At 37.9% G+C, this 13,574-nt stretch overlaps 1 protein-coding gene across 1 annotated transcript; it reads right to left on the bottom strand.

Annotated features, from left to right (window-relative positions):
* Positions 1-1,054: 1,054 nt before the first annotated feature.
* Positions 1,055-12,645, bottom strand: galcb (galactosylceramidase b). Its single transcript, XM_079833271.1, has 17 exons — positions 12,438-12,645; positions 12,269-12,337; positions 12,112-12,175; positions 11,922-12,035; positions 11,670-11,809; positions 11,544-11,582; positions 9,841-9,971; positions 8,794-8,949; positions 8,591-8,715; positions 8,340-8,467; positions 5,767-5,856; positions 5,594-5,683; positions 3,723-3,867; positions 3,427-3,610; positions 1,658-1,821; positions 1,497-1,573; positions 1,055-1,331 (listed from the first exon to the last, which is right to left on the bottom strand). The coding sequence occupies exons 1-17, from the start codon at positions 12,576-12,578 to the stop codon at positions 1,185-1,187; spliced, it is 2,004 nt and encodes a 667-aa protein (XP_079689397.1). The 5' UTR covers positions 12,579-12,645; the 3' UTR covers positions 1,055-1,184.
* Between the last annotated feature and the right edge of the window lie 929 nt (positions 12,646-13,574).

The raw sequence follows: 13,574 nt of genomic DNA, 5'->3' as shown, positions 1-13,574 counted from the left end.
AGTCTTCAGTGTCAGATGATCCCTCAGAAATCATTCTAATATGCCGACTTATGCATACAGTTAATATTATATAATAATTATTAATAATTTTTTTACAACCTGTGATACTTTTTTCAGGATTTTTTTTGATGAATACAAAGTAACAGATAACAGGTCAACAGGATTGATTTAAAATATAAATATTTTGTAACAATGTAGGCTACACTACCGTTAAGTTTGGGATCAGAACTTTGTTTTTCTTTGAAAGAAATTAATACTTTTATTTAGCAAGGATGTGTTAAATTGATAAAAATTAAAGATTTATATTGTAAGAAAATATTTATATTTTTAATAAACGCTGTTCTTTTTAACTTTTTTATTCATCAATAAATCCTGGAAAAAGTATCACAGGTCATATATATATATATATATATATATAAAGCAGCACAACTGTTTTCAACATTGATCAAAATCAGCATATTATAATGATTTCTGAAGGATTGTGACACTAAAGACTGGACTAATGGCTGAAAATTCAGCTTTGCATCAAATAAATAAATGATCATTTAAAGTATATTAAAATAGAAACCCATTCTTTTACATTGTAATAATAATTTCACATTATAGTTTTTCTGTATTTTTGATCAAATAAAAATGAGCATAAGAGACTTCTTTTAAAAAACATTAAAATTAGTAATGTTTTGACCAGTACTGTATACATCATCTACAAAATTGACAATACACGTATTAAAAAACCATTTCAATGTTATTAATTTCATTTGAAAGTATGTTTTTCAAATGTCTCTAAGCTGTAAAACATATATTGAATTGCTTGTCATTTAAAGTAGAGTGAGCCATCCAAAATTGTGAGTTTTGGTCCAGGTATATTCACGATGAAGAACTCATGATATTGTGCATGATTGATCATGCAGGTAATTTGTGGTCATTATCAGGTCAAAGCTGAACTAGATGATGGATCATTTGGTACACAATAATGTCAATTTTCAGAAATTCTGAATCACACAAGTGGTTTAAATTATATTATTATTATTATTATTATTATTATTAAGGCACATTGTAGCTGCATAATTGAAAACCTTAAAAATGAACATCTCATTAAATCTCTTCATAATCACAGTCACACACCAGAAAAAGTTTCCAGTCCGCTTGTTTACAGTGTTACAACAAAGGCAAACCAAAACAGATCAGGCTAAAGCCTCTATAGCAAAATTATCAAATTGTGCAAGTTCAAAAGAACTAGTTCCAATGGCCGCCCATCCATGCCGTGGCTCCCAGAGCACTGCATTCTTCCACAGGGGATAGCCATTGAGATCGGCTGATGCATAGTTTCCCTAAAAACAGAGAAGAATTAACCGATCAGCTGTGTTACAGCTAAAGGTACAAATCTGACAGTGCTGTGAAATGAGACTCAAGTCACAACAGATAAGACTTAAAATGGAGGGAAAAACTCAGAAATAAATATGTTTAGGAACAATTAAATACATCATTCAACAAACCTTGACTGTAAGGGTCAGTGTGTACCATACACGTGCTCTAGTTCCAGACAGTCCCACAGCAAGAACTGTCATTCCACCTGTTGGATCAAAGGTTTTAGATACATGACCTGGCCTTGTCAGCAGTAGGGAAAGAAAAAGGCTTTTATTTTTCAGATGCTTACTGAGGTCATTGGTGACTTTGTAGGTGCCATCTGCATACACCCAGAAAAAGATTCCCTTTGTACTTCTGACGACTCCTCCACCTTTATCCACTCTGACAGCAATGAAGACTCCACCAGTGTGCACAGCCTCCATGTACACGTCACATGACACCATCAGGTCATGCCTGATAATCGTAAAATACACAGGGCCATTAATAAGTCAAGTCACCCCTATTTATATAGCTTAACAGAGTTTCAAAGCAGCTTTACAGTGTGTTGCAAGCAGGGTGGGGCAGAGAGCCATGGGAACGGAGCGAGGCCGGTGGCACGAGTTTTAGTGACGTCACCTGCGCGACACACTGGTTTCGAGTCCCACAGAGGAACTCCGGAAGGATTGACGACAGAGGAAGACGAGAGAGGACCACGTTTTAATTTATGCGGCAGTCATCCGTGAGGGGCTGCTGCTCTACTTTTGTTATTTAGGTTTATTTTGTGAACCTAGAGCTGTCCGCCCGACTGAGCGATTGGGGGAGAAGGGCCTTAGTCAGAGAGGTGACCACGAACCTGATGGATTTCTCTGTGGAGAGAGGAGAACAACCACGTCTGCAGCACTCCACCAATCAGGCCTATATGCCTCAGTAAAAGGCCGCCTGAAGTTTGCCAAAAGGTACCTGAAGGACTCTCAGACCACGAGAAACAATTCGCTGGTCTGATGAAAAAGATCGAACTCTTTGGCCTGAATGGCAAGCGTCATGTCAGGAGGAAACCAGGCACCGCTCATCACCTGGCCAGTACCATCCCTACAGTGAAGCATGGTGGTGGCAGCATCATGCTGTGGGGATGTTTTTCAGTGGCAGGAACTGGGAGACTAGTCAGGATTGAGGGAAAGATGCATGCAGCAATGGAGAGAGACATCCTTGATGAAAACCTGCTCCAGAACGCTGTCGACCTCAGACTGGGGCGAAGGTTCATCTTCCAACAGGACAACGACCCTAAGCACACAGCCAAGATAACAAAAGAGTGGCTATGGGACAACTCTGTGAATGTCCTTGAGTGGCCCAGCCAGAGCCCAGACTTGAACCCGATTGAACATCTCTAGAGATCTGAAAATGGCTGTGCACTGACGCTTCCCATCCAACCTGATGGAGCTTGATAGGTCCTTCAAAGAAGAATGGGGGAAACTGCCAAAAAAAATAGGTGTGCCAAGCTTGTAGCATCACACTCAAAAAGACTTGAGGCTGTAATTGGTACCAAAGGTGCTTCAACAAAGTATTGAGCAAAGGCTGTGAATCCTTGTACATGTGATTATTTTTCATTTTTTATTTTTAACAAATTTGCAAAGATTTCAAACAAACTTCTTTCACGTTGTCATGATGGGTTATTGTTTGTAGAATTGAGGAAAACAATTATGAATATAATCCATTTTAGAATAAAACTGTAACATAAAATTAGGAAAAAGTGAAGCGATGTGAATACTTTCCGGATGCACTGTATATTCCTGTCATGGCAAAGCCATTACTCCAGACTTTAGTGTCATTTAATGACTTTACGGTCTCTTTTGCTCATTTTAATGGCTGAATAGAAGTAAATCTAACTGACCCCAACATTTTGAATGGTAGTGTATATAATCAGGGCCGTCCTTTGGGTGGTGCAACTGGTGTGATGATCGCACTAGGCACCGCACTAGACCACTTTCTAGAACTTGTTCAAGCTTGGGATGGCCCTGTACATAATAGTCACAAAATCCTAACAAATGTTATGCAAATCATATGGAACACTGCTGCTCTCACCATTTATAATCACCAATAACACTTATTGTCTGATCAGCATCTGCAACCCAGGTCACCGGACGCTGAGTGACCACCTGTCGGAGAGTGAAAACATGAGGTCCAGGATCCGTCAGGTTAGTGAAGTATTCGAAGACCCCTGTCTGATCTGCAAAGTTTGGAGCTTCTGAGAAATATGGGTTTCCAGCTGAGAGATAGGAAGCCAAAGTTTGAGTTGTTAAGAGTTGCACAGACTGTTGGTGTGAAAAGCATTAGAAAAATTATCAAACAAGGGGGAAAATGACAACAAAGCTACTTACAGACATCAAAATCATCTTTGTATGTTTTAGGAAAGGGAGCAGTGGGTGGAGGATCTGGGTAACTCCCTCTTTGACCGTTTGTTACAGTAGTAAATGTGTATACCTCGTCAACATCAAGCTCAATGCTGAAAGACCCCTCATTTACCTACAGCAGGCACAATTCACACATTAGATGTCATTTTGTGAAACACACACAATCTACTGAACCTATTAGTATTTTTAAAGGGGTGGTAAACCACGATTTCACTATTCTAACTTAAGCTAGCGTGTAATGTTGCTGCTTTAGCATAAACAACATCTGCAAAGTTACAACGTTCAAAGTTTAAAGCAAAGGGAGATATTTGCTTTTAAAGAAATCCATTTCTAAGAACTACAGCAAACGGCCAGTAGGCGACTACACACATTCCTCCAGGGTTGGTGACATCACCAGGCTCAATATTTACATAAACCCCTCCTCCGAGAATATTAAATAAGGGGGGGGTGAGGCCATTTTGTATCGCGGCGCTGTTGTGGTATAGTTAGGCTGGAGTGGTGTTGCCGCGATGCCGAGGAAACGCTGTTATATTCATCCGGATTGCAGGTCTGGGGTACTTGCTTTGTTCAGCCTTCATAGGGACAGGGGTGCGTTGCAGAGCGTTTAACATACAACATGTTATATGCACGTGTGTATGAGACAGAAGGGAACAGGCACGTGCGGGGCTCCCTCCCGCAGCACATTTCACGGAGGAAAACTTTCACAATGTTCGCAAGTTCAACACCGGATTTGCACAACGTCAGCTGCATAAGACAAACACTGCCAGTGTGTGAATGCACGACGCGCGCGGGGCTCCCTCCCGCAGCAGTTTTTCACGGAGGAAAACTTTCACAATGTTCGCGAGGGTTCAATGCAGGATATGCACAACGGCTTGACCTGAAAGCTGGATTTACAAACAGAAGCTGTTTACGGGCCACAACCTGTAAGTCTGATTTATTTTTCATCGATGTGTTTTCCTGTAATAGGTTGTAGCAAGGAAGTAAACAGATGACAACACTGTTCTGCAAACCAGTCTGTTAAATGCTTATTCATACTTAACGTTATCCGACGAACACCTATTGTTACAAACACTAACGTTAAAATATCAACAGCGAACTTGGCATTAGTGTAAATGATTCTTTGATTAGAGCTTTTATGTATTATTTATCTACAGGCATGCTAAACATTGTTCTGTGTGTGATTTGGCTACTATAGTAAAGCCAGTGTTTAGTGTTTTGGGTTAATAGTTCTTGCGACAGATATTTGGCTATAATCGTTCTAAAAATACAAAAGTAACAGTGCCATTCAGTAGCGATCACTATAGATCCGCAGTCTTTACTCATTAGGACTGAACAGGTTCTGCTCGATCATCTTCACTAAAATGTTCTGGGTCTGATTCGGGCTCAGATTGGTGTGGTTTTATTGACGCCATCGTTTCGAATACTGACAAAAGCACAGTGAGTCTACCGGTAAGGTAAGGGGCGTGACGTTTCCGATAAACGTACACTGCCGTTAGCGAATCACAACACACTGGGCCAGCTAACCAATCTGAGCCCATTGCGTATTTTTGAGGGACTGGCTTCATACAACCCGGAAAGCATCAGACCGTTTTACAAGGAGGGACAGAGCAGTGTAGAATAAATGTCAAATATATGAAAAATAATGATTTTTTTTTTAAAAACGAAGCATTAACACATGTTACAGTGCACCCCACAAACACAATCAAGCCTTCAAAACAATGTGTTTTACCACCCCTTTAAGAACCCAGGCAAACTCAAAAAAATACCCTTATCGGTCTTTTTAAAGAGGTTGTATCATGAAAAAAATCCTTCATTTTCTTGATTTTGTGTGTACTTACTTTAATAGGTTTGAGCTTTTGGAAGAGGACTGTCTTGTTTGTCTTGAAATCAAACTTTGAATGCCACACCTGCAGCTCACTGATTGAAGCCTGTTAAAAAAAATGTTATTCCATAAATTTCAAGTCATTTTATCCATTATTAATTAATTTAAACTACATCAAACAGCACTTACAAAAGTCCCTTTAAGATGGAATGTTACATTCTGGACCGTGACATTATAGGGACGCAGAGGAGGTCTTACACACACAGAGTGGTCATGGGTCTAAAAAAGCCAGAAAAATAAAGTAATGCGTTTACATACAAATATAAAAGGACCATTAAAGGGATAGTTCACCCAAAAATGAAATTAGCCCATGATTTACTCACCCTCAAGTCATCCTAGGTGTATATGACCTTCTTCTTTCAGATGAATAAAATCTATAAAAATATATATTAAAACATGTCCTGGCTCTTCCAAGCTTTATAATGGCAGTAAATGGCTGCTTCTGTTTTGAAGTCCATAAAAGCGCATCTATCCATCATAAAAGTGCCTGACACGGCTCCTGTGGGTTAATAAAGGCCTTCTGAAGTGAAGTGATGCGTTTGTGTAAGAAAAATATCCATATTTAAAACGTAATAGACTAAAATAACTAACTTCTGGCAGACGGCCGTAAATAAGTCGATTTACGCAAATCTTCTTCTTCTTTCTTTTAATGGCGGTTGGCAAACAACTTTTTAGTGTGCATTACCGCCACCTTCTGAAATGGAGTGTGGATCAGAATAGCTTACTATACCCATTAGAAAACCTAAACAAATAATAACAAATAAAATAAAATAATATTTATTATAATAATACATTATTATTCCCCTCATTCTAAGCACAATTTAAATAATAACTAAACTCTATATCCTTCTAATAAGCCCAGTTTTTTCAAATAATAAAAATATTGCTTTATACCCCCAGGCCCAGAATTCATTTGTAATATTTCCTTAATTTCTCTACTTAGCCTATCTTTCAGAATAACCCTTTCCTGCTTATACCTAGGACAATTAACAATAACATGTTCTATTGACTCTATACTATTACACTGCTCACACAACCCAGTTTCATGCTTCCCTATTATATTAAGTGTACTATTTAATCCAGTATGTCCAAACCTCATTCTCGAAATAATGTCCTCTTCTTTTCTATTTCTATTAGTTTCCCTCATTTCTCCTACCTTCTTCTGTATACTATAGAACATTCTGGCTTTGGTTTCCATATTCCACTCCTCCTGCCACTTCTTTTTCATTTCTACTTTGATTATGTTTTTAACTTCCGCCTTACTATAATTTACTGCCATATTTACTGCATATTTGTCTGCCAATTAATTTCCATTCACTCCTACTCCTGCTTCTGACTGAATGTTTTTAAAACTTGTTAGAACACTACTTGAATCTGACCCTATTAACACTTTACTTGGCCATCCCTACAAATGAGTAACCCCTGACGCAATGTATAGGAGCATCGCAAGCTTTGACGCCTCTCACGGATAGGGCTGGGCAACAAACTCAAGCTCCTCTTCTCTTATGTCGAAGTGACTTATATCCTCTGCTATTTCTCTTTAAAAATTCTTGTTTTAGACTTCTAATTCATTACCTGTGTTTTGTTTTGCTCTATCCTCTGTGCTTCCGCGTTCGTCAATACGCATGCATCAAGGGTCTCTCTTTCGCCGTAAAACAATGCATACGGCAGTCCGCCGGAAGTTAGTTAATTTACTCTATATGTTTTAAATATGGATATTTTTCTTACACAAACACATATTTTTCACTTCGCTTCAGAATGCCTTTATTAACCCCCCAGAGCCGTATAGAGCACTTTTATGGTGGATGCATGCATTGTTATGGACTTCGAAACAGAAACAACCATTGGCTGCCATTATAAAGCTTGGAAGAGCCAGGACATTTTTTTATATAACTCCGATTGTATTCGTCTGAAAGAAGAATGTCATGTACACCTAGGACAGGGGTAGGCAAGTTCAGTCCTAGAGAGCCGCTGTCCTGCAGAGTTTAGCTCCAAGCCTAATTAAACACACCTGAACCAGCTCAGTGTCTTCAGGATTACTAAAGCTACAGGCAGGTGAGGGTTTTTCAGGGTTGGAGTCAAACTCTGCAGGACAGCGGCTCTCTAGGACCGAACTTGCCTACCCCAGACCTAGGATGATTTGAGGGCGAGTAAATCATGGGCTAATTTTCATTTTTGGGTGAAGTATCCCTTTAAGAGAAAGTATGTACACTACCATTCACAAGTTTGGGGCCAGTAAGATTTTTCTTTTATTATAGTTATTATTGATCAAAAGTGACAATAAAATACATTGTTAGAAAGGATTTATATTTGACTTTCTATTCATCCACAAAATATTGAGCAGCACAGCTGTTTTCAACATTGATAATAATAAGAAATGTTTCTTGAGCAGCAAATCAGCATTTAGAGTGATTTCTGAAGGATCATGTGACACTGAAGACTGGAGTAATGATGCTGAAAAATCAGCTTTGCCATCATAGGAATACATTACATTTTAAAATACTGTGTAAATTAAAATATAAAATTCTCTTAAAATGTATAATATTTAACAATATTACTATTTTACTGTATTTCTAATCAAACAGACATAGCCTTGGTGAGCAAAAAACATTTTTTATATATCTTAGCGACCCCAGACTTTTGAATAGTACTGTATGCTATGCTAATTGTCTTTCTTTTTTTCCCTTTTTTTTAAGTCTCACCATAGTTTCAGTGATTATTGTTAGATTTCCTTTCTCATCGGTCAGTGCAACATAACTCCCACCATGTGTAAAGTGCCCCACTGTCTGCAGGTACGTCCAGCCAGGCTCGGTAAACTGGGTAGTGTGGGCTTATAGGATTTTATGAATCAGATACTTTGTTAGTTACATCACACATGATCTATATGATCTTACAAGACACATAGTAATGCATGTATAGAGTACATAAAAATACACAGGTATTTTAATAATACCTGTTATCCAAATAGGGGACTCAACAACATAATTTCCACTCCATGGCTCCTTTGCAGTCATTAGTCCATCCCTTCCAAAGGGGAGGTTCTCATAATAACTAGCAACGAGGTTCCAAGATATGGTCCTATAACAGAACACAAACTATGGCTTTTCCCATCGTCGAATGCATGATAAAAAGGGAAACTTATCAGAGTTGTCATACGCTGTCATTTTTCCATTGACGTAGTTCTGGTTGAGAATTCGGGCCCAGCAGCCTCCGCCAATGTTGTCATTAAAGGTACTGTAATCTTCAGAGGACCACAGTTTCTTCCCAGTCTTCAGGGCCTCCGGCACAGTGTTGGTTCCGGGGTAATGAACCCTAACAATTCCAACAACAAGACATGTCATGCTAGTGTATTTTGTTTCCATTCCTTCAAGGGTTAGTTCACCTAAAAAATTAAAATTCTGTCATTAATTACTTACCCTCATGTCGTTCGACACCCGTAAGACCTCCGTTCATTTATCATCTATATTTTAGTTGAAATCTGATGGCTCTGAAAGGCCTCCATTGGCACAATGGCACTTTACACTCTCAAGACCCTTAAAAGGTACTAAAGACGTTGTTACAAAGTCCATCTCACTACAGTGGTTCTAAAATAACTATGAATCGGCGAGAATAGTTTTTGTGCGCAAAAAAACCCCTAAATAACGACTTGCATAGTGATGACGATTTCAAAACAAGGCATCATGAAGCTTCGAAGCGTTATGAATCAGTAAGCCGAATCATGATTCGGATCGCGTGTCAAACCGCCAAACTGCTGAAATTTGCCGATTCAAACTGCTGATTCGACTCGCTGATTCATAACGCTTCGAAGCTTCATGATGCCTTGTTTTGAAATCGTCATCACTATGCAAGTCGTTATTTAGGGGTTTTTTGCGCACAAAAACTATTCTCGCCGATTCATAAAGTTATTTTAGAACCACTGTAGTGAGATGGACTTTGTAACGACGTCTTTAGTACCTTTTAAGGGTCTTGAGAGTGTAAAGTGCCATTGTGCCAATGGAGGCCTTTCAGAGCCATCAGATTTCAACTAAAATATCTTCATTTGTGTTCCGAAGATGAACGGAGGTCTTACGGGTGTCGAACGACATGAGGGTAAGTAATTAATGACAGAATTTTCATTTTTGGGTGAACTAACCCTTTCAACTTTAAAAATGGGATGTGTACATTTTAATATGTAATCATTAATTAATAAAAAAAACATCATACCCTAAGACTTCAACAGCATCTTGTAGCTCTTTGTCAGCAATTACAACAGAGGTGATCGGCTCCCAGAGGTTATCACTGGCAATGATTTTAACACTCTCCAAACCACTTTTATCCAGTGTATATCGCAAAAGCTAGCGAAAAATGGCAGAGAAAGAAAATATAAAAAGTAATTTCTGACTGGAAATTATGTAATTTAAATGTAATTTGCTATATATGCACCAACGTTAACAGACAACAAGTCTGTAAGGTTGTTTAATTTTTTTGTCTCTCCTGTGCACCAAGGCTGCATTTTTGATAAAAAAACAGAAATATTGTGAAATATTACAATTTAGTTACTTTTTATTATTTAAATATATTTTAAAAATAAAATAAAATTATTCCTGTGATGGCAGAGCTGAATTTTCTGCACCATTACTCCAGTCTGATGCCTCATAATCATTCTAATAAGCTGATTTGGTGCCTAAGAAACATTTATTTTTATTATCAATCTTTGAAACAGTTGTGCTGCTTAATATAATTTATATTTATGTGATTCTTTGATGAATGGAAAATTCAAATGCATAGCATTTATTTGAAGTAGAAATTGCTGTAACATTAAAAATTAGTTTACTGCCGTTTTTGATCAATTTAAATGTGTCCTTGCTGAATTATTTTTTTTAACAGTAGTATACATTTATTAATTTAACAGGTGCTTTTATCCACAGCTACTTATAAATAAGGAAATATTAAGCATTTCATAATGTAATGCTACAATGTAGGTTTGAATCTATAGATAAACTACATTTAAATCCTCCCACAAAGCTTTAGCAAACCTTGTTCAAATCTGTATAAAAGATTATAGTAGCATAAACAAGCTATTGCTAAATCATGTCATTCTGAGGGGAGCAACAGAACAAGAACTTAGGAAGCCAGAATGCAGGCACCTGTAAATATGAAGGGCCCTATCATACACCCGGTGCAATGCGACACCCGGTGCAATGCGACACCAGGCGCGACAAGTGTTTTTTGCTAGTTCCAGCCCGACGCAGTTATCAGTTTCACGTCAGTTTTGCCACGTTGTTTAAATAGCAAATGCACCCACACCCATCTGTTCACCAATAGGCATGCTGGTCTGAAAACGAGGTGTGTTCAGGCATTGCTATTTTGAGGCATTTGAAAATGATTGCGGCATTTATGAAAAAAAAAAAAACCCTGGTCTAAAGCCAATAACGCAGTATTTTTTGGTTTTATTTAAAGGGCGTGTAAGTAATGTGCGCCTATTCGCGGGTGTACAACGCACGTACACTCTGCTTATTACATACGCAGCAGTACACAAACATTTTTAAACATTAAAAATAAACAGATTCATGTCTGGAGAAGCGTTCAGTCTTTCCGCTTGCAAATTCCACCATGTAATTAGCAAATCCGCCATTGCTCAAGCGCAACTGGCTTTTAAAGGGAATGGGAGATGAGACTCCCGATTGGTTTATTGCACGTTACACCCAAAACACACCCATGACTCATTATGCCTGCCGTGCCAACCGTTTTTTCTGTCGTTAAACTAGCAAAACGATTCGGACACACCCTAAGTGCACCTGCGCCATGCGCTTCAGACCACGTGCTCAGATAGTTAAAATAGGGCCCTAATTGTAAAAAAACAAATACAAATAAACACACATTTTATTATGAAAATAGTTTAGTATGACTTTGTTGACAGTACTTACCTTTATGTACTTACTGTTAAAAGTCCTTTCATTCCATATCTGTACAAACATGAAACAATTTCAGATTAATAAGGAATATGGCCAGAGTAAAATAAATAAATAATGGAATATATGAGATGCATTTACCCCAACATAATCAATATCCAAGTCATGGTACTGCTTGGCCCCAAGAATCCATGACACCACATAAGCGGCAGTGATATCAGGGAAACCATAAGGCCAGTTTTCGCCATTTCCAACCCATCCTGGGAAGGCCCATGGTAGACCTGTTGATATATATAAAAAAATATTAAAAGGTAAATACAAAACAAAATACGATTTGTGATTGAATACAAGTATTTGTGCATGTTTTCCCTGTTTGAACCATAGGTATTTTACCTATGAGGGTGATGTTTGGATTCCTCTTCTTGGCTTCCCTCATAAGCCACCATTCATATCCTCTAAAATAATTCTCATCATCATCATAGTGCATGTGTGAGGACTCAGTTCCATCTGTAAATCATTACATTAAATAGGTCATCTGTATACTGCAAAAACACCTAAAAAAAACTCTAACTGCTCTATGTACCTGTAGTCTGAGCATCGCCTCCAATTTCAACCTTCAGTATTTGTAATGAGGCTCCAAATTGAGGCTGTTAAATACACATTGACAGTAAATAATGTAAATATAGACATAATATTACATACAATATAGTCTGATCAGATTCCTTTCTAAGCAAACACACCTTGAATAGGTAGTCTAGTATCTGACTCCGATATGGTTCAGCATAATTGACAAGTAAACGCGAGGTTGCCTGTAAAGTTTAAACACACACGTTATCGTTGTTTTATAAACAGTTTTACTAACTAAGCACTGAAACTGAAAAAAGAAAGCGCACTAAGTAAAACACTCACCCCACCACCGCTTAAACCACCAATGCCATCAAACGATCGTCCTAATCCAGTTTTATCATCTAAGTCGTAATCCTCGCCTAAACAAACACAGATACAGAGAAAAATACTCAAAAACACAAAACGCTGCTTTCCTACGCTCATTCTATCTCGTGCGTTCCTGCAACATTATCAGCTGACTTGCATGTTCCGCTATAGGCGGTGCTATGATGAACCGAACCACGCCCCTCTGAAGCGTCATTGGTCACAGTGGTCGTACATGGGCGTGGCGTGTCGCGGGGGAAACAAATGATGCGTCTCGGGGACGAATAAAATGTTTTAAGATTGTCTGCTTTTAGAAAGAAGACGTTCCGGTTATATGTACATTGTAATGCATATACATATCTTAATATAGGCCTATTAGATAATACTATTATACTCATTATTTTTTTTAAAAGAAAAGTTTTGAAGTTTTTGAACACATTTTAGTGAACATTAATTGGGGCTAATTTTGTTTGAATCCATTTTTTTTAATGTTATGTCTGCCATGTTCCCTGGTTCTTTGCACATTTCTAAGATGACAAACTGATCATTTCTAAATAAATATTCGAGGTTTCTTATTTTTTCCGTTTTAAATCAGGTTTTCTTACCACTTTTTTAACCGAGTAGTCTCGTTTGCAATATCCTTTTAATTGTTAAATGACACCATGTCTTCCAGGAAGTGACATCATTTTGGTGGGAAAACAACACTTTCAGCGTCTGTGAGTATTAGAGATGGATGCATTCCTGTGATGTTTTGTGATATAAGTTGATTTGTCACTGCAGTCCTATTTTAAATAAACACAGAAATTGTTATGTTAATTATTATCAAAATGTCAAAAGATGCTTCAAAGCATGTTTTTGCTTTGTGGTTGGTCACATAAATTAGGAAGACAGAAAAGTCACGCTGAATGTTTTCTCTGGCCTCACACTTTTTTTTTTACATCAAAGTCGATCAGCATATGAACATAAAACGTATACAATAATGCTTGATGTCAACCGAATAGAATTCTGTGGTCGATTTTGATGAAAAATATATACAATGCCTGTTGAAATCTAATAGCAGTTTGAAGATTCATGTCTTTCTGGTGACATGAGGGGTGTCTGTACTGTAGTATGTTT

Source organism: Gobio gobio (genome assembly GCF_949357685.1).
Source record: "Gobio gobio genome assembly, chromosome: 13".
Taxonomy (NCBI): domain Eukaryota; kingdom Metazoa; phylum Chordata; class Actinopteri; order Cypriniformes; family Gobionidae; genus Gobio; species Gobio gobio.
The sequence above is the reverse complement of the archived record's forward strand: the minus strand, read 5'-3'. Positions and strand labels throughout refer to the sequence as shown.